General features: G+C 41.2%; 1 protein-coding gene across 1 annotated transcript in view; it reads right to left on the minus strand.

Annotated features, from left to right (window-relative positions):
• The window catches only part of blvrb (biliverdin reductase B), a 50,011-nt gene extending 25,523 nt beyond the window's left edge, over positions 1–24,488 (minus strand). The window contains 4 exon segments of the mRNA XM_034168864.1: positions 5,418–5,507; positions 13,862–14,026; positions 24,006–24,050; positions 24,455–24,488. Of these exon segments, the coding sequence (XP_034024755.1) occupies positions 5,418–5,507; positions 13,862–14,026; positions 24,006–24,050; positions 24,455–24,488 (334 nt within the window).
• Between the last annotated feature and the right edge of the window lie 2,187 nt (positions 24,489–26,675).

A 26,675-nucleotide genomic window follows, 5' to 3' on the forward strand; every position in this document is an offset into this window, starting at 1 on the left:
TACTAGAGGTCAGGGTAATGCCATCCAGAGTAAGGATCTGGTTAGACACCATGTTTCTAAGATTTGTGGGGCCAAGTACAATAACTTCAGTTTTATCTGAATTTAAAAGCAGGAAATTAGAGGTCATCCATGTCTTTATGTCTGTAAGACATTCCTGCAGTTTAACTAATTGGTGTGTGTCCTCTGGCTTCATGGATAGATAAGGCTGGGTATCATCTGCGTAACAATGAAAATTTAAGCAATGCTGTATAATAATACTGCCTAAGGGAAGCATGTATGAAGTGAATAAAATTGGTCCTAACACAGAACCTTGTGGAACTCCATAATTAACCTTAGTCTGTGAAGAAGACTCCCCATTTACATGAACAAATTGTAATCTATTAGATAAATATGATTCAAACCACCGCAGTGCAGTGCCTTAATACCTATGGCATGCTCTATTCTCTGTAATAAAATTTTATGGTCAACAGTATCAAAAGCAGCACTGAGGTCTAACAGGACAAGCACAGAGATGAGTCCACTGTCTGAGGCCATAAGAAGATCATTTGTAACCTTCACTAATGCTGTTTCTGTACTATGATGAATTCTGAAACCTGACTGAAACTCTTCAAATAGACCATTCCTCTGCAGATGATCAGTTAGCTGTTTTACAACTACCCTTTCAAGAATTTTTGAGAGAAAAGGAAGGTTGGAGATTGGCCTATAATTAGCTAAGATAGCTGGGTCAAGTGATGGCTTTTTAAGTAATGGTTTAATTACTGCCACCTTAAAAGCCTGTAGTATATAGCCAACTAATAAAGATAGATTGATCATATTTAAGATCGAAGCATTAATTAATGGTAGGGCTTCCTTGAGCAGCCTGGTAGGAATGGGGTCTAACAGACATGTTGATGGTTTTGAGGAAGTGACTAATGAAAATAACTCAGACAGAGCAATCGGAGAGAGTCTAACCAAATACCAGCATTACTGAAAGCAGCCAAAGATAACGATATGTCTTTAAGATGGTTATGAGTAATTTTTTCTCTAATAGTTAAAATTTTATTAGCAAAGAAAGTCATGAAGTCATTACTAGTTAAAGGAATACTCAGCTCAATAGAGCTCTGACTCTTTGTCAGCCTGGCTACAGTGCTGAAAAGAAATCTGGGGTTGTTCTTATTTTCTTCAATTAGTGATGTGTAGTAAGATGTCCTAGCTTTACGGGGGGCTTTTTTATAGAGCAACAGACTCTTTTTCCAGGCTAAGTGAAGATCTTCTAAATTAGTGAGACGCCATTTCCTCTCCAACTTACGGGTTTTCTGCTTTAAGCTGCGAGTTTGTGAGTTATACCACGGAGTCAGGCACTTCCGATTTAAGTCTCTCTTTTTCAGAGGAGCTACAGCATCCAAAGTTGTGCTCAATGAGGATGTAAAATTATTGACGAGATAATCTATCTCACTCACAGAGTTTAGGTAGCTACTCTGCACTGTGTTGGTATATGGCATTGGAGAACATAACAAAGAAGGAATCATATCCTTAAACCTAGTTACAGCTCTTTCCGAAAGACTTCTACTGTAATGAAACTTATTCCTCACTGCTGGGTAGTCCATTAAAGTAAATGTAAATGTTATTAAGAAATGACCAGACAGAAGGGGGTTTTCAGGGAATACTGTTCAGTCTTCAATTTCCATACCTTAAGTCAAAACAAGATCTAAAGTATGATTAAATCGCCCACTATAATTATCTTATCTGAGCTAAGCACTAAGTCAGACAAAAGGTCTGAAAATTCACAGAGAAACTCACAGTAACGACCAGGTGGACAATAGATAACAAATAAAACTGGTTTTTGGGACTTCCAATTTGGATGGACAAAACTAAGAGTCAAGCTTTCAAATGAATTAAAGCTCTGTCTGGGTTTTTGATTAATTAATAAGCTGGAGTGGAAGATTGCTGCTAATCCTCCCCCTCGGCCCGTGCTACGAGCATTCTGACAGTGTGACTCGGGGGTGTTGACTCATTTAAACTAACATATTCATCCTGCTGTAACCAGGTTGGATGGGATGGATGCCGTCTCTCCTAACAAGAGCAGGTTTTCCCCAGAAGCTTTGTCAATTATCTATGAAGCCCACCTCATTTTTTGGACACCACTCAGACAGCCAGCAATTCAAGGAGAACATGCGGCTAAACATGTCACTCCCGGTCCGATTGGGGAGGGGCCCAGAGAAAACTAGTCCGACATTGTTTTTGCAAAGTTACACACTGATTCAATGTTAATTTTAGTGACCTCCGATTGGCGTAACCGGGTGTCATTACTGCCGACGTGAATTACAATCTTACCAAATTTACGGAAGACAATTGTCTATGGTTGCTGGTGTCGCTAACTTCACATTTCTCAAAACAGAGTCGCCAATAACCAGAGTTTGTTCCTCAGCGGGTGTGTCGCTGAGTGGGGAAAACGGTTAGAGATGTGAACGGGTTGGTGGTGTACAGGGGGCTTCTGTTTAGGACTACGCTTCCTCCTCACAGTCACCCAGCTGGCCTGCTTTCCCGGCTGCTCGGGATCCGCTGGGGGACAGCTACCTTGGTCCGCACCGACTACAGGGGCCTGGCTAGCTGTAGGATTTTCCAGGGTGCGGAGCCGAGTCTCCAATTCACCCAGCCTGGCCTCCAAAGCTACAAATAAGCTACACTTATTACAAGTACCATTACTGCTAAAGGAGGCCAAGGAATGCCTAAACATTTCACACCCAGAGCAGAGAAGTGTGGGAGAGACAGGAGAAGCCACCATGCTAAACCAGCTAAGAGCTAGTAGCTGCGCTAAGCTAGCGGATTCCTAAAAACACACAAAGTGAATAATGTGTAAATAATTTAGAGGTGATTCAGCATAGAGGGTTTCTTAAAGCCAGAAAGTTGCCATTTGAAATTACTTTAGTTTTGTGTCATGTCTGTGATCTGCTCTACAAAATTAAACAACTGAATGAACATCCTCTGAGGCCGGTGATTCCATAATTTTTGCCAGGGATTGTATAAATACAGTCCATTTACCATAATTGCTAGAATACTTGATTTCAAAAATATTCTATCGCTGCAGCCCTAAACAAAACAATACACCATTTTCCTGTAAGAATTGATGCTGTTTGTGGGAAGAGTCTAATCCCTGGCTGGAGTGTGGGAGTGTCAGCACAAACCATTCGGAGGATGAAGGTTTCAGAGGAAACCATTTTAAACCAGCACGTGTGCTAGGTGACGGCGAGTATGCTTTTAAATTTACCAAGGCAGGCTGAATGGTTTGTGCTGAATTTTCCATAATGCCTTTTGGCGAGTGTGTCTGTTAACACTCAAACCTTCAGATTTAGGGCATTACTTTAAAAGATATGTGCGTTTCATGTCTCCTACCCATTCATTATCTGAGTCGATGCATGTTGAAAGTAAATGATGCTTTTTTTATTTATTTTTTCTTCTTCTTTGCAATAGTAGCTGGCAGCCGGTCCGCCCCCTTCTGCTGGAGGAGGACTAAACTTCTCACAGCAGTCTGATTATTGCAAAACACACGACAGGAACTAATATGTAGGATTTCAGGGTTTACAAATGTTTTTAACCGTTAAGCTTTATTCACTATGCCAGCAAAAAACAATATTTTTTTTGACAATGTGAGAAAAGCTTTATTGAGATTTTTGCAAATGTGTAAAAAAACAAACTATGAAATCACATATACATATGTCAAATAAACAAATACATTGACAAATCAACAATTCTTTTTTTTTTACCTTTTTTTTTTTGAATGAATGAATGAATGAATGAATGAATTCGGCACATAGAACAACAACAAAAACAATAACACACTCATAAAATTAAGAACGTACAATAAATCCGTATAGCCGAAAGGGTGAAGGCAGAAGCAAAGCTTATAGATATCCTCCCCTTATACCGTAAAAAAATAAAAGAAAGTAAAGATATACATACATATACATACATACATATGAGGAAATTTATGGTTTTGACGATACTGGATTTTTCATCTGAACTCCCCACATATAAACATATATACTCATAACAACAATACAAAAGAAATGTGCACAAACAAAACAACTCAGTGCACCAGAATTTTAAAACATAACCAAACGAGCAACAGTAGATAAACCCAAGCACAACAACAAAATGGTATACCTAATTTTTCAAACTATAATGAGTAAGTATAGTATTTTTGTAATGTCTTTTAAATTTGACTAAGGTACCAAGTAGCTTAATATTATCAGGACACTTATTCCAAATATCAACACCCTTAACGGAAACACAATGAGTTTTTGCAGTAGTTCTGATTCTTGGTTTTTCAAATACTAATGTCCCTCTCAAATTGTAGCAGGAATCCCTCATTTTAAACAGATCCTGGACATGTTTAGGCAAGAGTTCATTTTTGACTTTATACATAATTTGTATTGTGATATAATCAACAAAGTCCCAGAATTTTAAAATTTGCAAACCAACACATAACAGATTTGTTGGCTCCCGATATGGCTTATTACTACTAATTCTTATAGCTTTCTTTTGCAATAGAAATATTGGATTAGTATTGGTTCTGTATGTGTTTCCCCAAACCTCAACACAGTATGTCATATATAGAACAAGTAATGCATGATACATAATAGCCAAAGAATGTTGGGAGAGGAAGTCTTGTACTTCATGCAGAATTGCAATGACTTGACATTTTAGATTTAACATAGTTAATATGCGTTTTCCAGCTTAATTTATCATCAAAAAAACAATGTTAGTGGAGTGAAAGTTAGTGGAATTAAATTTAGCGGAAGCTAATTGGTCCGCTGATGGTTTTCAAAAGTTAGCTGAAAAACTAATTTGCTAAAGAAAAAGTAGTAGTAGTTAGCGGATTAGCAGAACTGTGCCCACCACTGACCTGAGTCGCATTATACAAAATCAACTTTGGCTTTAACTGAACAATACATTTGTTTGGTTAACGTTAGGAGCTTGTGGTCTTGGACAAGGATTTGGACTTTGCAGATGGAAGCAAGAAAGGTAGTGGGAAATTTAATTCAGGAGGTACATGAGTATTTGGACAAACCCTTTCACATTAAAACCATTTTTAATCTTTATCACTGAACTTTGATCTTGACTGATTAATACTGTCATTTACATTAGGAGCTAATGTTTGCAGAGTATTCGGACATTGTGGACAGACACGAAGGAAGGGGGACTTGTGTGTAGGGGTTGTATGTTTTGGGGGTGGGACTGTTGTGTGTGTGTGTGTGGGGGGGGTAAAAGATGACACAGTTACTGTTGCTAAGCACCAGGCCAGTCACGTGCAGATGCACACATACATCTGGCTATCCACTGTATATAAGATGGAGTTATTAGAACAGTTATAACTTCTGCTTTTTTACATAAGACATTTATTTGACTGTGTTTTTTACTTTGAAAATGCTTCCTACCAGACATGCAGCCGATAATTTTGCGGATCCCAAGAGCCTTCATCGCGTCCACAATGTTCTTGGTTCCTTCAGACATAATGGTGGTCGGACCTGAGGAGCACAACACAGACCTGCATCAGGAAGCAGCTGCTGGTCACACGAACCTGTGGACGCCTTTACATTGCAGATGTGTCCACTGATTTCTGATGTTTGCTGCAGGTGACATCTGACACTCTGTATTTTCACCCGGAAACTCATGAGGAAACTAAGCAACTAGAGGTACCTGAGGGAGTAAATAGGGCCAAAAAGACATCTCTACAGAACAAAAGTTGGCTTCATATACCACTTTTAACAAAGAACTGACTCTCTAGACATTTCTAAGGTTGGAATGACATTTCTAATGGCTGAATGAATGAATGTGTTACCACTTGACTTGGAATCAGGCACCAAAAGCCTCTAACCTCCCTCCACAAAGTGCCTTCAATTGACATCAGTGACAGCTTGGAGTCTTTTGTGGTCGATGTGGACGAGGCTCTCTGATGATGAAGCTGCCACTGAATATGTCTTAGACTTTATTTACATCAGTTACAAAGAAATACAAACAGTATGGCACTCTGTGGTAAATCTGCATGGAGTAGACAGTTCTCAAAATCCGAGTGACTGTGCAAGAAGGAGATGATGTTGTGAAAGTGTAGTGACACGGACCCACAACAGGGGGCGCAAATGAACGGTCAATAGATGAGCCAAAAGGTAACAATTTAATGTTGTGAAACGTGCACAACGAACATACAGACAATCTCAGAATATAATTACAGTCAAATTACAAAGGTGACGTGTGGGCAGGCTCGAGGATAGAAGACGTCTGTCCTGAGAAGAGCCGGAACCACACGATTTCCGCCCCCACAGAACCTGGTGAATACTGGAGCCGCCAAGTCCCGAATTCCCAGGTGATCACCGTCCCCGACTGTCGGATCTGGTACTGCTGGCGAAGAACAAAGACAGTCAAGTGTGGGTGTGTGTACACCCAGTAACAACAGCGGTGGGAATGCCACCTCCACCTCTCACTCAATATTTTGCAGAGTACCGCAGTGATTCCTCAGGGGAAAAGAGTGCCGTCCTGCACTCACTCAGCCTCCACAGAAAAAGGAACAGGTACTCCTGCAAACACTCACAATATACAGATATATTGCAAAAGACACAAACGGCTGAGGATATTACCTCCAATGAAGTATGATATCTCGGCGATGAGGTGGAGATGACGTCTGGTCTTTATGGAGTGCGATGATGAAGAATGTGTGATAGCTGTCAGGAATTAATGAGTGACAGCTGTCACTCCCGGCTGTGTCCGTGGCGGCAGCGCCCTCTCGTGCCTGAAGCCCGCACTTCAGGCAGGGCGCCCTTTGGTGGTGGGCCAGCAGTACATCCTCTTCTGGCGGCCCACACAACAGAAGAGTGAGGAAAGCCACCAAGACACACAGACAACTCAGAAGAAGTTACAGGCTTCTCTGGCTGTAATTGGAGAAATTGTGCACAGTGCAAGCTTTTTGATTCTACAAGATTCGTTGATTCGTTCACGTGGGCACATGAACAATTAAAAGAAAAAAAAAAGTCTGGTTTCAGGCATTATTTCCTTGTTCTCTGCTCAAACTCTCACATCACAGTTAAAAAAAAAAGACAAAAAAGGACATAAGTCCTGAGACAGGACATGTCAACATCAAGTAGAACTCCAGACATCTCCGCATTGCTTGATGGTGCACGCGCATCTCACGGTCAAAGGAGGAAAGAAAAGAAAAAAATTGTCTGCAGGCAGTTAGCTCCTTTCTCTCCTCACTCTCTCATCACAGTTAAAAAAGGACATAAGTCCAGGACATGTCAACATCAAGTAGAACTCCAACAATCTCCACATTTGCTAAAGGACGGTCCACACGCATCTTGTGGTCAAGGGAGGAAAGATAAACTATAACAGAATTCAGAGCGCAGCTCTGCAGCTCAGCACAACAAGCAGAAGAGAAGAGTGCACAGTCTGTCTGCAGCCAAACTGTGCACTCTGACTTCTCTGTGCAGAGAACCTGCAGGCTGCGTTCTCACCTCCTCTCTGCCCCCTGCTGCGCGCACCTGACGCAGAAATTCCTGCGTCATCATGACGCCACAGGGAGCAACTGGGAGCAGCCCCGGTGTGAAAGGGGCTTTAAGCGGCTCAAGAATATGGACAGCATGTATATAAGTAACATTTACATGACAATATTGTACAGCCCTACTGTCAACTCACTGAAAACTTTGAATATTAATTTACATCTACACTAAAAAATGCTTAAGGGGGTTAAGAGGGCTGTAATTGGGGTGGGGGGTGTCAGCTGAAAAGCAAAAAAAAAAAAAAAAAGAAAAAATGCTTCAAAAGGCAGGGGGTCTGCTCCCCCAGAAGCTGAAAGGTTTTAGTCATGCTAATGCTCCCAAGAACCATTTTACTGAAAAACGTCTGAAGGACTTAAAGGACATGGTTAGATGGTGAGGAGCTTTTCCAGGCATGTGAGAGGCAAATAAAGAAAAATGCTTAAAAAGGCGGGGGTCTGGGGGACGGAGCTCCCCCAGAAGCTGAAAGGTTTTAGTCATGCTAATGCTCCCCTGAAGCATTTACTCAAAATAAAGACTGAAGGACCTAAAGGACACGGTGAGATGCTGACGAGCTTTGTTCATTCATGTCCGTGACATATGCATATTAATTCTCAAAACTAAGCAGATGAATCTTTTCTAGAATCCTGCAGTAGTGATATTGCATAGATTTTTTTTATCTTAGGTTTTTAAGGTTTGTTTATAGAGATTCCAGTAGTTTAATAGTTGTTTCTCCTGCCTAACCCCCAACACATGATACAATATGACAAATGAGAAAGGATCTTAGCGTGCATGAAGGTCTTTGCAGCATTCATTGAGAGGCAGCCTCTAATATGTCTAAAATGTATCAAATTATATCTGATAGTTTTGGCCATTTTTTTTTCAACATGTGACTTAAAATTAAGATTTGAATCAATTACTACTCCAAGACATTTAAACTCCCTCACAATGTCAATCCTCTCAGCTTTTATAACGATTTCATCACTCGCAAACTGGTTGTTTTTAGAAGAGAACATACCTTTTGTCTTACTTATGTTAAGGCTGAGACATGACTGTAGTGACAATGACAATAAATCTCATCTCATCTGGTACACTCCAAGATTAAGTGCCTTAGTTGTTTTTATTATTTTCTTTTCAGTTGTTTTTATTATTTTCTTTTCTTTTCTTTTTTTTTGTCATGGGCGTCATCAGTTAATCCTGTTGTGTGGGCCGCCAGAAGAGGAGGTACTGCTGGCCCACCACCAGAGGGCGCCCTGTCTGGAGTGCGGGCTCCAGGCACCAGAGGGCGCAGCCGCCTCACAGGAGCAGCCCGGGTGACAGCTGTCACGCATCACCTGCAACAGCTGTTACCAATCATCCGATCGGCAGGGGTACATCAGCAGGACGACGTCTCCACCTCTTTGTCGAGATATCGTTCTACCTGGAAGGTAACGTACTCAGCTGACTGTGTGACAGTAACCTTTTGTGACTTTTGTGCGTTGTATAACAGACTCCTTTTCCAACGAGAGGTGGAGGTAGTTTTCCTGCCGTGCGGATTGCTGGGTGCAACCGCGCCCACATTTAATTGTTTTTTGTTCCTCGCCAGCAGTACCAGGTCCGACACGCGGAGGCAGTGGCCACCTGGGAATTCGGGACTTGGCGGCTCCAGTATTCCCGGGGTCTGGTGGCGGAGGAAATCGTGTGGTTCCAGTTCTGCTTTGGACAGACGTCTCCTATCTTCGAGCCTGCCCACACGACACCTTTTGTGATTTGGCTTTTTGTCCATTGTTGTAATCTGTTGTATTTGTTGTGCCCATTCACAACAGTAAAGTGTTGTTATTTGACTTCCTCCATTGTCCGTTCATTTGCGCCCCCTGTTGTGGGTCCGTGTACCTACACTTTCCCAACAAATCCCTTGAATTTGTTTTTTGTTGTTGTTTTGTTTTTTTGTTTTTTTCTTACTCTGGGGGATTTTGTCACAATTACACCTGTGTAAGGTTTAGCTCAGGTCAGACTACTGGGTCTGGTTTTTATGAAGTGGTACTAAAAACAGTACTGGACTAAGTTATAGTCTGAGAGTCATGAGACCAGTAGTTAAAATTTAGCATCAGGCTAAAAAAACATAACAGGGTGATGAGCCGTTTTCAGGGTCCTGAACAGAGAGTATTTGACTAAAGAAACTCTAAGGGGGAAAAAAAAATGATGGTTTTCAGGGGCTGGGGGGGGGGGGGGGCAAATCGGGAGCTGTTGAGAGGAGAAAAAATAAAAAAATGGCAGACTAATGAGAAAAATGTTTTCAAACGTAAGACTCTTGCTGCATTTCCTCTGCAGTAAAAATGTCTAAAACCTGAAATTATTATTTACAGTCCTTCGTGGTAAAACGTTATTTTTAATATGGACAATATTTCTATTTCATATAATTTCATGCTTTTCTCTGAAAATTCTGTCGTCCCTGTTATTTTATGTGTCAGTCTGTATTATTATTTTTACCAAATAAAGCAACAGCTATTTTTGTTACTTCTGAGGGCACAAAAAGCTCAACTTCTAAATAACTTAGATTTTTTTCAGGTGTTTTTTCTGAGGGGGGGGGGGTGTTGTTACTTTTTAACTTTTTAGTGTTTCTTTATATTTTAAGAAATCTTTTTTTATTTGTCCTACAAACAGGAAGACTGCTGTGCAGACAACCTAAATTCAGACGCACTTCAAAAACTTCCATTGATGAGCTGAACACCATGAAATCCAGAAGAAAACTTCTCTGCTCTTCAAAATGGGACAAAAGTGTGTTCAACAAGTACACCAGAGGTCAAAGCTGCAGAAAAGACCTTCATCTGGTTAAATGTCCCAAGAATCCAGCAAAACATCACCTGCTTCTACAGTTCTAAATAAAAAGGCTCTTTAAACAGCAACTATTTTATTTTTTAAAAATTTTGTTTCATTTTATATTTAACATAAATGAATGACGTCAAAGTTCAGTCAAAAGACATTTGCACAGGTAGAAGCCCCGCCCCTTATTGTGCACAATTTTAAAACATTCACAGTCACTAGTCAAATTCATATTTTACAAAATTACTCTGTCCTGATCACAATATTAAAAAAATTATTTCATCAGGAGGTTCATGTCACATTAAGAAATCCTACCTTACAATCACACTGTCTTCTTTGTCTTTCGGCTGTTCCCGTTAGGGGTCGCCACAGCAGATCAATCGTTTCCATCTCACCCTGTCCTCTGTATCTTCCTCTGTCACACCAACCACCTGCATGTCCTCTCTCAGCACATCCATGAACCTCCTCTTTAGTCTCCCTCTTCTCCTCCTGCCTGGTGGCTCCATCCTCAGCATCCTTCTCCCTATATACTCTGGGTCCCTCCTCTGCACATGTCCAAACCATCTCAATCTCACCTCTCTGACTTTGTCTCCAAACCGTCCCACCTGAGCTGTCCCTCTGATATGTTCATTCCTAATCTTGTCCATTCTGTCACTCCCAAAGAGAATCTCAACATCTTCAGCTCTGCCACCTCCAGCTCTGCCTCCTGTCTTTTTGTTAGTGCCACTGTCTCTAAACCATACAACATAGCTGGTCTCACTACTGTTTTGTAAACTTTCCCCTTCACTCTTGCTGATATTCTTCGGTCACAAATCACTCCTGCCACCTTTCTCCACCCACTCCCCCCTGCCCTGCACTCTCTTCTTCACCTCTCTACCACACTCTCCATTACTTTGAACAGTTGACCCCAAATATTTAAACTCATCTACTTTCACCACTTCTACTCCTTGTAACTGCACTATTCCACTGGGCTCCCTCCCATTCACACACATGTACTCAGTCTTGCTTCTACTGACTCTCATTCCCCTTCTCTCCAAAGCATATCTCCACTTCTCCAGACTAGACTCAACTTGCTCTCTACTCTCACTACAGATCACAATGTCATCTGCAAACATCATAGTCCATGGGGACTCCTGTCTGATCTCATCTGTCAACCTGTCCATCACCACTGCAATATTCCCTCCACCTTCTCAGCACACACTCCTCACTTGTCAGCACATTACCATGTGCATCTTTTACCACCCTAACCTGCTGCACATCCTTTCCAGCTCTGTCCCTTTGTCTGGCCAATTGGTACAAGTCCTTTTCTCCTTCCTTACTATTCAACTTTTTGTACAGCTCTCAATATGCCTTTTCCTTTGCTTTTGCCACTTCTCTTCTCGCCTTCTCTTCAGTCTTCCTCCTTCAGCTTCCACCATCTGATCCTTTGTTGAGCTCTCACTCTCTTCTTCTTCTTTACCTCTAAAGTCATCCTACAAACAACCATCCTATGCTGTCTAGTGACACTCTCTCCTGCTACCACCTTACAGTCTGTGATTTCTTTTAGCTTGCATCTCCTATAAAGAATGTAGTCCACCTGTGTGCACCTTCCTCCACTTTTATATGTTACCCTGTGCTCCTCCCTTTCTTAAAGTAGGTATTCACCACAGCCATTTCCATCCTTTTTGCAAAATCAACTACCATCTGTCCTTCCCCATTCCTATCCTTGATACAATATCTACCCATTACTTCCTCATCACCTCTGTTCCCTTCACCAACATGCCCACTGAAGTCTGCTCCTATCACCACTCTTTCATGCTTGGGCACACTCTCCACCACCTCATCTAACACACTCCAGAAATCTTCTTTCTCCTTCATCTCACAACCTACCTGTGGGGCATATGCACTGATGATATTCATCATCACCCCTTCAATTTCCAACTTCACACTCATCACGCTGTCAGACACTCGCTTAACCTCCAACACACTTTTAACATACTCTTCCTTTAAAATGACCCCAACACCATTTCTCTTTCTGTCCTCACCATGGTACAACAACTTGTACTCACCGCCGATGCTCCTGCTCTTACTTCCCTTCCACTTGGTCTCTTGCACACAAAATATGTCTACCTTTCTCCTCTCCATCATATCAGCCAGCTCTCTCCCTTTACCAGTCATACTACCAACATTCAAAGTCCCCACTCTCATTTCCACCCTTCTAGTTTTCTTCTTCTCCCGCTGTTCGTGGCAACGTTTTCCTCCTCTTCTTCGTCGTCGTCTTCGCCCAGCAGTAGCCCAATTTCCACCGGCACCCTGTTGGGCAATACACCGGTGGCGGACGTTGTTAACCCGGGCCGCGACCGATCCGGTATGGGAATTCAATTCTGAGTCTGCATAGTTGGGTTGGCTTGTTTTACGTCGGATGCCCTTCCTGACGCAACCCTCCTCATTTATCCAGGCTTGGGACCGGCACTCAGAATGTACTGGCTGCACACCCCATGTGGCTGAGTTTGGAAATCACACTGTAGTCGTTGTTAAATCATCTCCTGTTGTATTTATAATAACATTTGTATTTATTTACAGTGTCTGTTTTTCTGGTTGAAATGAGATATGAATGATCTACCAGACTTAAAAATGTACAGATTAATTTCCGTGCTATTTTATTTGCCTAAAAATTAAATGTTCACGGGTCCTTATGTTAATCAAGAAATCATCTCATCTGAAAATAACAGGTAAGTTATGATTGTAATTTACAGATGCAGAAAAGGTTATAAAGACTCTTTTATTTTTTACTATTTCAATTACAAGAGTTCTAATGTAATAAACCTTTTTTTACAGTAATCAGAATTAATTTTGAGATAAAAAAATTGCAAGGATTTTCTGCTTCCGGGTTAAAGGCCATGAGGGCCCTTGGGCAAGGTCCTTAATAGCCAAGTGCTTCCGGTGTGTAGTGAGCGCGTTGCATGGCAGCACCCTGACAGGGGTGTATGTGTTTGCGTGAATGTGAGGCATATTTGTACCTTTGCTTTGAGTGTCTGACGCAGATGGAAAAAAGCAATATAAATGCAGTCCATTTACTATTTTATCATTAGTTTTTGTTTGTTTGTTTTTTTGTTTTTTTTTCCAGATAGGGACTGGATTGTCCAGCAACGTGAACCATCTCGACAGGGTCCCTGGTGATCTTGAAAAATCACTCTCCGTGTTGGAGTCGCCTCCTGTCTACGTGTTGAAGCACAACAATCACTGCGATCTTGACCTTAGACCAGGACCAACAGACATAAACCACCTCAGCTAGGTGGTCTGGACTTTAGACCTTTGGTCTAGAGCCAGACAGGTCTAACTTGTCTTTTTCGTCCCCAAAGTACACCACCACCACTTTTAGTCTTTGACTAAAGTTTGAGTACTGAGCCTTAGTCTCAGTCTCCGTGCTTCATAAAACCGGATCCTGGTCGTCTTCACAGAAAACCCAAAAGAGCCGCAACAGCGTGAAAATGTAGCCACTAGAAAACGCAACAGTCACCTTTCTGAGAACGAGTTAGTGAGTGATGTGAGTGGTAATAAACGTGCTTCCTTACTGAGGTCATTCCTGGTGCCGAGAACAATGATGACGGCTTCCTGGCCTTCCACGGTCTTCTTCACATCATCTTTATTCCGCACGTCTCCCACCACCACCCGGGAGGCCTTGTGGTCAGCGGGCAGCCTGGCCGGGTCCCTCACCAGCACCAGTCAATTGTAACCTGGGCAGAGACGGGACACGGTGACTCCCAGAGACCCTGTCTGAACCCTGAGAGCCTCACCCTGGTGCAGCCGTTCTCAGCTCCTTGTTACGAAGGTCAACAAAGCAACTCCACTGGGTTTCTTTAAAACTTTAACCTATCTATTACATTTAGTGGAAACTTTGACTCACTGAGCCTGAAACCGCTGCACAGCAGGATCTAGCTCTTAAATTTAGATCCTGTTTTCCTTTCCTTCCACTGAGCTGAATGTGTTTGTCACTCAGTCTCTGGATGTTCTTCAGAACTTCTATAAATGCACACCCTCGTACTCTGTGATCTCAAGTGATGAGTGTACATTTGTTGAGTTATCTGGGATATATATATATATAGTATATTTTTTTTTTTTTTTTTTTCTTCAGTCAAACTACAGGGAACAAACATTATCTTCATAATATCGATCATTTTGATATTTTTCTGAGGTTTTCACCGGTTTTTGTATGTTTGTTTGTTTGTTTTCCTGCTGTGTTCTCTCAACATGTAAAATTTTACTCAGAAGCTCAGAACACTCTGATTCACTTTATCTGCAACTGAATTTCACAATGATTTAACATTTTGAGGCAGTTCAGAAAATGTCTTTTAGTGGATTTTGAACACAAACATTCACTAATTCCACCACCAGGTGGCAGCAGCGTTGTATTTTGCCATCACTAGCTTTGTGGTGGTGTCATACACGTTTTTGGCCGGTAGATGTCACTGTTGTTCTCTTGAAGAGTCAAGTAATGAACCCTGATTCCAACACATTTTGGTTTACGAAACCAGCCTTAGTAGAGAAGCTTAAATCTTTGTCTAGATTCAAGCTTCTCTACTATGGAAACCACCTGGACAACTAAGAGCCTACACAGAAACACTGAAACCAGCCTTTAAACTCTATATTTTGTGGATGTTTTATGGTCACAGATGAAGCAGTTTGATTGATGGTGAACAATATTGGTATTCTTTCTGTACGTATCTGTAGCTCTCTATAATAGTAATATTTCCTATTCTGAAGTATCTTTAAGTTCCCCTTCCAAATATATGGACCTGATTGACAACCTGAAATATGTGATGTGATGGAAAATACTTCAATTTAGTTTTGCATAAAATATCCACAGTATATGTATAGAACACACAGTAGCATGTGCACACGCACACACAAACACACACACAATAAATAGTATGCAAAGAAACATAATGAGTAGCATGAAGCATGCTTCAAGTAGCATGAAGAATGAGTCAGACTTTAGAGTCCCAACTAGAGGTGGGCGGATCGATCCTAATATCGATAATATCAATACCAATGCTGGTACTGATATTGAACGATCCGCCTCAAGAGAAGAGCACTGAAGGAAAGAAATTCCTTATTTTTTGTATTATTTTATTGTATTGTTCGACTTGAAAAACAGAATAAGTTTGAAACTGTTTACAGTATTTGTTGTGGTGTGTTTATTTTGTTGTATTGTAGTTTGTCAGCCCTCTACCTCAGGAGATTTTGTTTTAAGTTGTGTTGAGTGATTTTTTTTTAAAACAAAAATGTTGATTATGATAATAAAGTATTTTGTTGTCAAGTACAATGTTTGGCAAAAATTTATCCTAGGTCTTTTGGATCCTTTGGATCTATGAAGCTTAAATATGAAAAAGTATCGGTATCGGCGATACTGGGCCTGTATTTACTTGGTATCGGATCAAGACCAAAATTCCCGGTATCGCCCACCTCTAGTCCCAACTGGTGTTGAACTACACGGCAAGTGACCCCACAGTAATTGAAGATCAAATGTATTCAAAAGAACGACGTCCCTGGAACAGACCCTTCTCTACCCTGCAAAAATCAGTTTACTTCTTATATACAGACAGTATGATTAATAAGCAAACAATACATGTATGCTAGTTTTTCCACACCCAGTATGACAGCATACTTTGCTGTAATGAACATTTTACTTATAATTAAAGTTTTACTATTTGTAATCAAAGAACTGTATTCTGCTAGTACTAATGTAATCATAAAATTTCTAATATAGATAAAAAATATGTATGGTACAAATACTTGATACAATTTTATAGCATATAATTGATTTTAGGATCATTTGATTCAAGTGATAGTTAATAATTTTATTATGACAGTTGGAAACAAAAAAAAAATTAAAGATATTAATGATTATAAATGCTTTTTTTAGTAACCTTCAATCAATCAATCAATTTTTTTATATAGCGCCAAATCACAACAAACAGTTGCCCCAAGGAGCTTTATATTGTAAGGCAAGGCCATACATAATTATGTAAAACCCCAACGGTCAAAACGACCCCCCTGTGAGCAAGCACTTGGCTACAGTGGGAAGGAAAACTCCCTTTTAACAGGGAAGAAACCTCCAGCAGAACCAGGCTCAGGGAGGGGCAGTCTTCTGCTGGGAGTGGTTGGGGCTGAGGGAGGAGAACCAGGAAAAGGACATGCTGTGGAGGGAGGAGCAGAGATCGATCACTAATGATTAAATGCAGAGTGGGCATACAGAGCAAAAGAGAAAGAAACAGTGCATCATGGGAAACCTTCCTGTGTACTTGTGGCTTCATCTACAGATGGAAGTGGGCTTTAATTCTCTGCTGCTATTGCAGGCAATGGTAGCTCCAAGCTGATTAGCTTTTCAGATAAAAGGTCACCAATCTAATATTAGGGGTTAAATAGCATATCTCCAATTCAGCTATTGAATTTCACAGACAGCTTATAGTACTACTTAAGTAGACACAGAAAATTATATAAAATGTTGAGCGAAAGGTCACACTCAAGGTCACAGGGGTTATTTACTCTGTGTGCCTGGGCACTTTTGATGGGTTTGTGAACAAAATAGCTAAGAACAACTGCATGGACTTTCATGACACTTTTCAAGCTGTATATGCTCTTATACTGGTTCTCAAGCTGATTAACTTTCCAGACACAAGTTCAAAGGTAGGGTCACAAAGGTCACCAAATTTGTATTATATAGTGGATCTCAAAATTTCAGCAACTGAATTTTACAAAGGTCATTTGTCTTTTATTGAAGGTATATAGACTTAATAACCTTATATTGATTGTTATCAAACTACACTCAACAAAAATATAAAAGCAACACTTTTGGTTTTGCTCCCATTTTGTATGAGATGAACTCAAAGATCTAAAACTTTTTCCACATCCACAATATCACCATTTTCCCTCAAATATTGTCACAAACCAGTCTAAATCTGTGATAGTGAGCACTTCTCCTTTGCTGAGATAATCCATCCCACCTCACAGGTGTGCCATATCAAGATGCTGATAGACACCATGATTAGTGCACAGGTTGTGCCTTAGATGTCCACAATAAAAGGCCACTCTGAAAGGTGCAGTTTTTGTTTATGGGGGGGATACCAGTCCAGTATCTGGTGTGACCACATTTGCCTCATGCAGTTGCAAACACATCTCCTTCGATATAGAGTTGATCAGGTTGTCAGTTGTGGCCTGTGGAATGTTGGTCCACTCCTCTTCAATGGCTGTGCGAAGTTGCTGGATCTGGCAGGAACTGGTACACGCTGTCGTATTACGCTGGTCCAGAGCATCCCAAACATGCTCAATGGGTGCCATGTCTGGTGAGTATGCGGCCATGCAAGAACTGGGACATTTTCAGCTTCCAAGAATTGTGTACAGATCCTTGCAACATGGGGCCATGCATTATCCTGCTGCACGTATGAGGTGATGTTCTTGGATGGCACAACAATGGGCCTCAGGATCTCGTCACGGTATCTCTGTGCATTCAAAATGCCATCAATAAAATGCACCTGTGTTCTTCGTCCATAACAGACGCCTGCCCATACCATAACCCCACCGCCACCATGGGCCACTCGATCCACAACATTGACATCAGAAAACCGCTCATCCACACGACGCCACACACACTGTCTGCCATCTGCCCTGGACAGTGTGAACCGGGATTCATCCATGAAGAGAACACCTCTCCAACGTGCCAAACACCAGCGAATGTGAGCATTTGCCCCTCAAGTCGGTTATGATGACGAACTGGAGTCAGGTCGAGACGCCGATGAGGACGACGAGCACTGAAGATGAGCTTCCCTGAGAAGGTTTCTGACAGTCTGTGGAGGAATTCTTTGGTTATGCAAACCGATTGTTTCAGCAGCTGTCCGAGTGGCTGGTATCAGCGATCTTTGAGGTGAACATGCTGGATGTGGAGGTCCTGGGCTGGTGTGGTTTACACGTGGTCTGCGGTTGTGAGGCTGGTTGGATGTACTGCCAAATTCTCTGAAACGCCTTTGGAGACGGTTATGGCAGAGAAATGAACATTCAATACACGAGCAACAGCTCTGGTTGACATTCCTGCTGTCAGCATGCAATTGCACGCTCCCTCAAACCTCTGCGACATCTGTGGCATTGGCTGTGTGATAAAACTGCACCTTTCAGAGTGGCCTTTTATTGTGGACAGTTAAAGGCACACCTGTGCATAATCATGGTTGTCTAATCAGCATCTTGATATGGCCACACCTGTGAGGTGGGATGATTATCTCAGCAAAGGAGAAGTGCTCACTATCACAGATTTAGACTGGTTTGTGAACAATATTTGAGGGTAATGGTGATATTGTGTATGTGGAAAAAGTTTTAGATCTTTGAGTTCATCTCATACAAAATGGGAGCAAAACCAAAAGTGTTGCGTTTATATTTTTGTTGAGTGTAAGTAGGCTTGTGGTCATTTGGTTTAGTATTAGAAAATATCAAAAAATTAGCTCCCCCCTCCCCCAACCAGGACAGACAACATTCCAACATTCCACTCTTGGAATTAACTCCAAAATCAGTTTAGACTGAAAGAGCTCATGCCACTTAACACTTTTAAATCACTCTTGATGGCTCTTGATTACAAACAAACAAACAAAAAATATACATACTGACAAACGTATATTGCAAAACTTAAAAGCCAAGTGGCCTCTGTGTACATGTTGGCGTGCATGTTTTGGCCAGATATCAGGGTGGGGGTAAGATATCCAGGGGGGAAGATAAACTGTTACACCGGGGACATAGTAGAGAAGCTTGAATCTTCGACTGGACTGGGTTGCTTGACGCGAGGACGTTTCGCTTCAAATCGCAGAAGCTTCCTCAGCTAAAATTCTTGCTCTGGGGACCAGGATTGGGAAACACTGGTTTACAGAAACATGAATTGTTTAAATCATCACATCATTCAGCCAAATGCCAGCAGACAATACAAATCTAAGTTCTGCAGCTTTTGGTGGATAAATTAGTCATGTACGGTCAATATTTCTCAAACATACCAGGGTCCGGATCCACGAAGCAGCCTGAGGCTAAAAATAGTTCATAGTGATCTTATTCTAAGAAAAATCTTAGCATTCCACACATTCTTAGAATTTTCCCTCGGTAAGATGAAAGTTGTCCACAAAGCACCTTAGACCTTAAGAGAGCTCCTGAGGTGCCAAACTGGAAGAGGAAGGAGGAGGACCAGAGAGGAAGCAGAGATCCTCTACATATGTAGGATGACAGTGAGTCAGTAACACGCTGCCCACTGGATCTACGGAATTATTTTATGTTCATTTACTGTTCTAATGTATTTATAAATTGTTTACATTGTTATCATTTTGACACATTAATATTACCCTTATTTTTTATTATTATTGTCACTATTATTGATATTATTTGATTTTATTATTACTTCTATTTTGTCATTTGGCAGCCGGTCTGCTCTGTGTCACTCTGATCCCATCAGATCTCAGAAGCTAAGCAGAGCGGGACCTGGTTAGTACTTGGATGGGAGACCTCTTCGGAACACCAGGGGCTGTGTGTGTTTCTCCACAAACTGGAGTTGCATCAGGAAGGGCATCCGGTGTGAAACTTGTGCCAAATACCAATGTGGATCTAGCTGTATCCGCTGTGGCGACCCCGAACAAACAGGAGCAGCAACAACAACATCATCTTCAATTTTGTCATTTGATTTTTGAATGGACCACAATGGAAATAAGTGTTTTCACTTTCTTGTGTCATGCATGTAATTTTGATGTATGTATAATTATATTATGTACTTACATTGAACTTATTCATAAACTCACGCATCCATGCACACTTCTAATATGAAGATAGATATGTTTAAACATCTTCAAGCTGTGTAAAAATTCATTTTGTGGTGAGCTGCGTGAAATAAGGAAAGACAAATGAGAGCTTTTATACGAGGGCTGTCCATAAAGTATAGGTCCTTTCTATTTTTTTAAAAAACTATATGGATTTCATTCATATGTTTTTACGTCAGACATGCTTGAACCCTCGTGCGCATGCGTGAGTTTTTCCACACCTGTCGGTGACGTCATTCGCCTGTGAGCACTCCTTGTGGGAGGAGTCGTCCAGCCCCTCATCGGAATTCCTTTGTCTGAGAAGTTGCTGAGAGACTGGCGCTTTGTTTGATCAAAATTTTTTCTAAACCTGTGAGACACATCGAAGTGGACATGGTTCGAAAAATTAAGCTGGTTTTCAGTGAAAATTTTAACGGCTGATGAGAGATTTTGAGGTGACACTGTCGCTTTAAGGACTTCCCACGGTGCGAGACGTCGCGCAGCGCTCTCAGGCGGCGTCATCAGCCTGTTTCAAGCTGAAAACCTCCACATTTCAGGCTCTGTTGATCCAGGACGTCGTGAGAGAACAGAGAAGTTTCAGAAGAAGTCGGTTTCAGCATTTTATCCGGATATTCCACTGTTAAAGGAGATTTTTTTAATGAAAGACGTGCGGACGGGTCCGCGCGTCGGGACGCAGCCGGCGCGGAGCGGCGGCACAGGAAAAACACCTCCGTGTTGATAACCATTTGTAAAATCCAGGCAGCTTTTGATGGCTTTCAGTGGAGTGAGTATATGAGAAATTGTTTAACAGCTGGACATGTTCCAACTTGTCCTTAAGGCTTCCAGTAGAGGTGTTTTTCCTGTGGCGGAGCGTCGCGTCGGCTGCGTCCTGACGCGCGGACCCGTCCACACGTCTTTCATTTAAAAAATCTCCTTTAACAGTGGAATATCCGGATAAAATGCTGAAACCGACTTCTTCTGAAACTTCTCTGTTCTCTCACGACGTCCTGGATCAATAGAGCCTGAAATGTGGAGGTTTTCAGCTTGAAACAGGCTGATGACGCCGCCTGAGAGCGCAGCGCGACGTCTCGCACTGTGGGAAGTCCTTAAAGCGACAGTGTCACCTCAAAATCTCTCATCAGCCGTTAAAATTTTCACTGAAAACCAGCTTAATTTTTCGAACCGTGTCCACTTCGATGTGTCTCACAGGTTTAGAAAAATTTTTGATCAAACAAAGCACCAGTCTCTCAGCAACTTCTCAGACAAAGGAATTCCGACGAGGGGCTGGACGACTCCTCCCACAAGGAGTGCTCACAGGCGAATGACGTCACCGACAGGCGTGGAAAAACTCACGCATGCGCTCGAGGGTTCAAGCATGTCTGACGTAAAAACATGAATGAAATCCATAGTTTTTGAAAAAAATAAAAAGGACCTATACTTTATGGACAGACCTCGTGTATATATATATATATATATATATATATAGTCTTTTAAGCTTTTTTTAAGTCAGCAGCGGTGGAAGGCGCTGCGCTCCGGCTGACTGCATCTCTGTCACTGCACTTCGGCTGACTTTCACCACAGGCGTCGTCCAGTCACATTTATTCTACATTTATATTTTAACGAGTAATGAAGATGTTTAAGGGAAATGTATCGGAGTAAAAGTATACATGTAATTGAGGAAATTTATATGAGTAAAAGTATACATTTTACTGAGGAATTGTAGTGGAGTAAAAGTGAAAGTCGCCAGAAATGTAAATAACGAAGTCAAGTACAGATACGTCAAAATCCTACTTAAGTACAACGAAGTATTTCTACTTCGTTACATTACAACACTGTATTTTAGGCCATGTTAGGAGCTCTCTGAGAGGGTCTTTGAGATGCACCGAGGATCTGGGCCCTGGTTTTTAACATCCCAACAGCACACAAATGTCAGGTTTTGTGTCGGTCTCCTTTTTAAACATACATAATTAACACAATGGAGACAATAAAACCATACATTAGCTGAAAGGCTGCTGACAGGCCCTTAACCCTGCATTTCCCAAACCTGGTCCTCAGAGACTCCGAACCCAATGCTTCCCAACGCTAGTCCATAGGGACCTCTAACATGTACATTTTCCATCTCTCCCTGCTGTGTCCGTGGTCCAAGCAGGTTGTCAGCACCACTTAAGGTTCCCAAAACAACACTTACAATCCAGCCTGAGTATGCTGTGGCTGTCACAAAAGCATGGTGGCCATTCCAGGGTCCGAGGCTGGGGTCAGTGAAGGTTTGCACAGGGGTCAAAATTTAAACATGCTCCAATCATATTGAAAAGTAACTACATTATTTGTCTGATCACAAATATTCCAAAAAGCTATAGTTTGGATTATCTATGACTGAATGTTTTGGCATTACGGGGTAAAAACAGCAAAAATAGTGACAAAGGTTAATTTAAGTTTGGACAGGGGTCAAAAGATAAAGTCGCTCCAATTTTGACAAAATGTTATGCAAAATACTGGACGGTGCAAACTATCCATCCATCCATCCATTTTCTTCCACTTTATCCGGAGTCAGGTCGCGGGGGCAGCAGCTCCTTTTTAAAAGGACTAGGTTGCACCGTCTATTATGCTGAGTTTTCATGTTACAGGTTAATGTGTCTCAGAATCCAACACCTTAAATGCGCTCAGAACTGTTCCATTTATTAACCACAGAGTCCGTTCAACATGCAGATCCACCTTGGACTTTCAGTGGCGACCCCAAGTGCAAACAAGGGAACAGCCGAAGGGACTTACTAGAGGACAGGGTGGTTAGTGTGCTTGGTTTCAATGTGGACGGTTCCCGGTTCATACCCCACGCCTGCCATATTCCTCCATGTAATGGGCAGTTGTGTCAAGAAGGGCATCCAGTGTAAACTTTGGGCCAATTCAACATGCAGATCAAGGGAAGGGACTTTACTCTTCTGGTAAACTGGGGCTCGTCTTGATTGGCTGAACACACCTGAATCAAATGATGAAGGAACATCCCTGAGGTTCTACTGAATGCTTACAGTGCAAGTACCAAAGTGAGTAAACCCCTGTGGTTTGGTTTAGTGCCCGCTCACTCACACTCACTGCTTTGATTCTGGCACAAGTTTTACACCGGATGCCCTTCTTGACATTAACTCTACATTACATGGAGAAATATGGCAGGTTTGAACCAGAAACCTTCCACGCACTAACCGCCCCCACGGTGTTTAATTATGATTAATTATAACCGTTTTAAGTTTACTTTAACTAGCTCAGGCACATGCTGTTCCAGTGAGTCCACCCAGACTGTCCTGACTGATAATAACTGCCTCCAGCTATCAGTGACTCAGCACCAGGCCCAGAGTCAAACATGACTCAGCAGTTTCTTGCCTGCAGCCATCAGCTCAAAAAACAAACTGGAAGTGTTTCTCAAGCAATTTAATCTCATAGACGGCTTGTAGTTCTGCCCAATCAGTGATCCAGAAAAAATAAACTCATTTATTAAAGTCACACAAACACCTTGTAAAGCTATTAAAAAGTATCGAACCTGAGTTTGATGAAATAACTGATTTTCTTCTTTTGTCACCCTAAACTTACTAATATATTCTCGAATTAATTTACGACTATTTTGTGCAATAAATAACTGCAGACCCAAAAGTCTAAATAATTTCATTTATGATAAAAAAAACAGCAAACTTCCATATTTGGACGTTATTCTTCGTGTTATTAAAACTGATATTTGTAACTTCATTCTTGAATGAAATCATAAACAATCTGACATTTTTAAAAGACATGCTAGCCATTTTAATTTTTTAAGATATACTCATAAGAATATATATTTTTAATCAATAATCTGCTGTTCCTCGAGTTTGTAAAGCTGAAGTGGTTTTATTTTGAACAGGAAGTGGTTCTCACCGTGCGCTCGCAGCCTGCGCGAGCGTTGTCAGGCCCGTCGTCCCTGTGGCTCAAATATCGCGACGTTTTGACGGTGGACGACATGGTTCGAGTCCGTGAGCGGCGGTCAGAATGAAGAATAAAACGTCGGTTTGAAGAGTGAATGTCGTCTGTCACGTGGTCACGTTCTGCCGCAGCCCCTCCTGCAGCGCAGAGAAACGTTCGAGGCAGCTCGGAAATCACAGTGCTACTTGAAAAAGTGGGTAGATGTTAACAGGGGCGGACTAATCCCCGGGCGGAGTATGGAAGTTTCAGCACCAACCATTCAGGGTTTGAGTGAGTATGGTGGTCATTCTCCTCTGGACCACCTGTCTGCTACCTCCCGGTACAGTTTAAGTCCATCTTTAGCCACCTCAGAAAAATTAGCATTCGCTTTAATGCAACTGTTGCAAAGAATGCACAGTTCTCCCTCACCGTCTCCCTGGCTCAAGAACGGTTTTGCTGCCATTGCCTAGCTTCCACAAAAGTCTATTTCTTCTCCACACCAACATTCTCTGATAAAATCACAGCATCACACAATCTGTAAAGAAATCTTAGTTATTTATCCCATCAAAATAATGGAAAGAGCAGCCCCATGATCAATCAAAGACACACAATTATAAAATGTTACTATTGCAAATGAGCCCTCTCGGACAAAATCATGAAATGCATTGTCAAAATACATTTTGTTTATAAAAAACTTTAGTTTTTACAGGTATTATATACCAGTAAATTAGCCATGAAATTTTGTGAACTGGATAATAGATTCATAGATGATATTTAGATGATTTTAGTTTACTAAAAACATACCAGGAGTGTCGATTTTGCAAATCAGAGATAACAAGCTTTCCCGCCAATCTAATACTCAGAATTGGGACAAGAACCCTTAAATTGAATTGAAGATATGAATTCACCAAACTATGCCCCTTGGTCACAAATTATTGCTACATCAGCTTTAGAGCAAGTCCTAGACCATTTACTATAATAAAGCAACGGTTTTGGCAGCCATATTGAATTTTCTGATAGACTGCATGATCTGATTTGCAAAATACTGGTGGAAATGGATTCCTTGACCATAAAAACCTATGGATGGACACCAGAAGTGTGGCCATAGTACTTGTAGAATAGGAGATATGACACTTTGAAGTTTAGGGGACCGCCCGGCGACCATCTTGGATTTGCACCATGGAAACGTCTGGTTATGATTTTAAGCCACTAATTTTTATTTCCTTTGTCAGAGCTCACCAAGTCATGCCAAAAAAAAAAAAAAAAAAACTTAGGACCAACTTTATGTATCTTGGCGGCCATCTGGATTTTTGGCTGCCATCTTGGATTCTGGACAAATTTCAAGATGACACAAAATCTTATTTTGATTAGTATGGTCTGAAGTACCGGAATCCGTTGAGAAAACCTTGACAGAAAAAAATGGCAGTTTTTACCTGGCTCAGCCCAACTGCTTCAATAAACAGAAAAGATCCCTTCCACAGGACACGACAGCTGCATTGTTATACTGTGCCACTAGATGGCAGTGTTTCACTACGAAATTATAGAAAAGACGTGAAGTGTGATTCATCATTTGTGGATCCCCGATTACACGCATTCATCCCTTTGCTCAGTTACGCAATATTGAGACATTCTGAGCGCAAAACTGCACAAATCCACAAACAGCTCACGATTCACACAAAGCAACACTGTCAAACCTGCAAATGCACAGAGAGCATTACAAATTACGATTTACAAATTACGTGTGTTGTGATCCACAAACATAAATTTCCGATTTGTAACTTTTGTGTGGGTTTTTACAAATAAATATGTATTTGTAAATATATAGTTTTTTTCCATTTGTAAAAAAAAAAATTACACGGATTCATCACTTTGACCAGTTACGCAAATTCTAATCAGCGGCTCCAGGAAATTTTTGTTCGGGGAGCTGAGGTAAAAATTGGAGGGGCTCCACAAAATGCCGTCAAAATGAACAATATATAGTAAATTGCTTTATAAATACCAAGGTATATGTTTTAGTCACCTGTGCTCCTCTAAAATGTGGTATCAGTGCACACACACATCACTTAGAATGATTGCAGAACAATGATATACAGCTTCTGTATATTCTGTGTTAGTGCACAGCTGCGCTCGATGTGCTTGTTGAATTCCTGCGCAAAAAGTAGTTCCCAGATAATTGCGATATATTCCTGTGAGATAATAAATATATCTCATCTAAATCCATTCTAAAATGTAGCAGTAATAAAATTATAAAGATAAGTGAAGATTTAAGAGTGGCCATAATAAATATTTATGAAACCTACATTTTTGGAGTATGGAGTTAAATTTGTCTCAATACCTGCAAATGCACAGAGGGTGATTTACAAATATCCTTTGATTTGTACATGTGCTTTGTGATCCACAAACACAAATTTCTGATTTGTAACTTGTGTGTGGGTTTTTACAAATAAATGTTTATTTGCAAAACTGAAAATTCTGTTTGTGAAGGGTGATTCAGCATTGGTGGATCACTGAACACACACATTCATCACTTTGATCAGTTACGCAATATTGAGACATTCTCAGCGTAAAACTGCAGTTGAGATCCACAAATATGTCAGTCACTATATTCACATTATTGGCAGAATTATTGCCAATTATTAAGCCCCCCCTT

The sequence above is a fragment of the Thalassophryne amazonica genome, chromosome 4 (genome assembly GCF_902500255.1).
Source record: "Thalassophryne amazonica chromosome 4, fThaAma1.1, whole genome shotgun sequence".
NCBI classification, from domain to species: Eukaryota; Metazoa; Chordata; class Actinopteri; order Batrachoidiformes; family Batrachoididae; genus Thalassophryne; species Thalassophryne amazonica.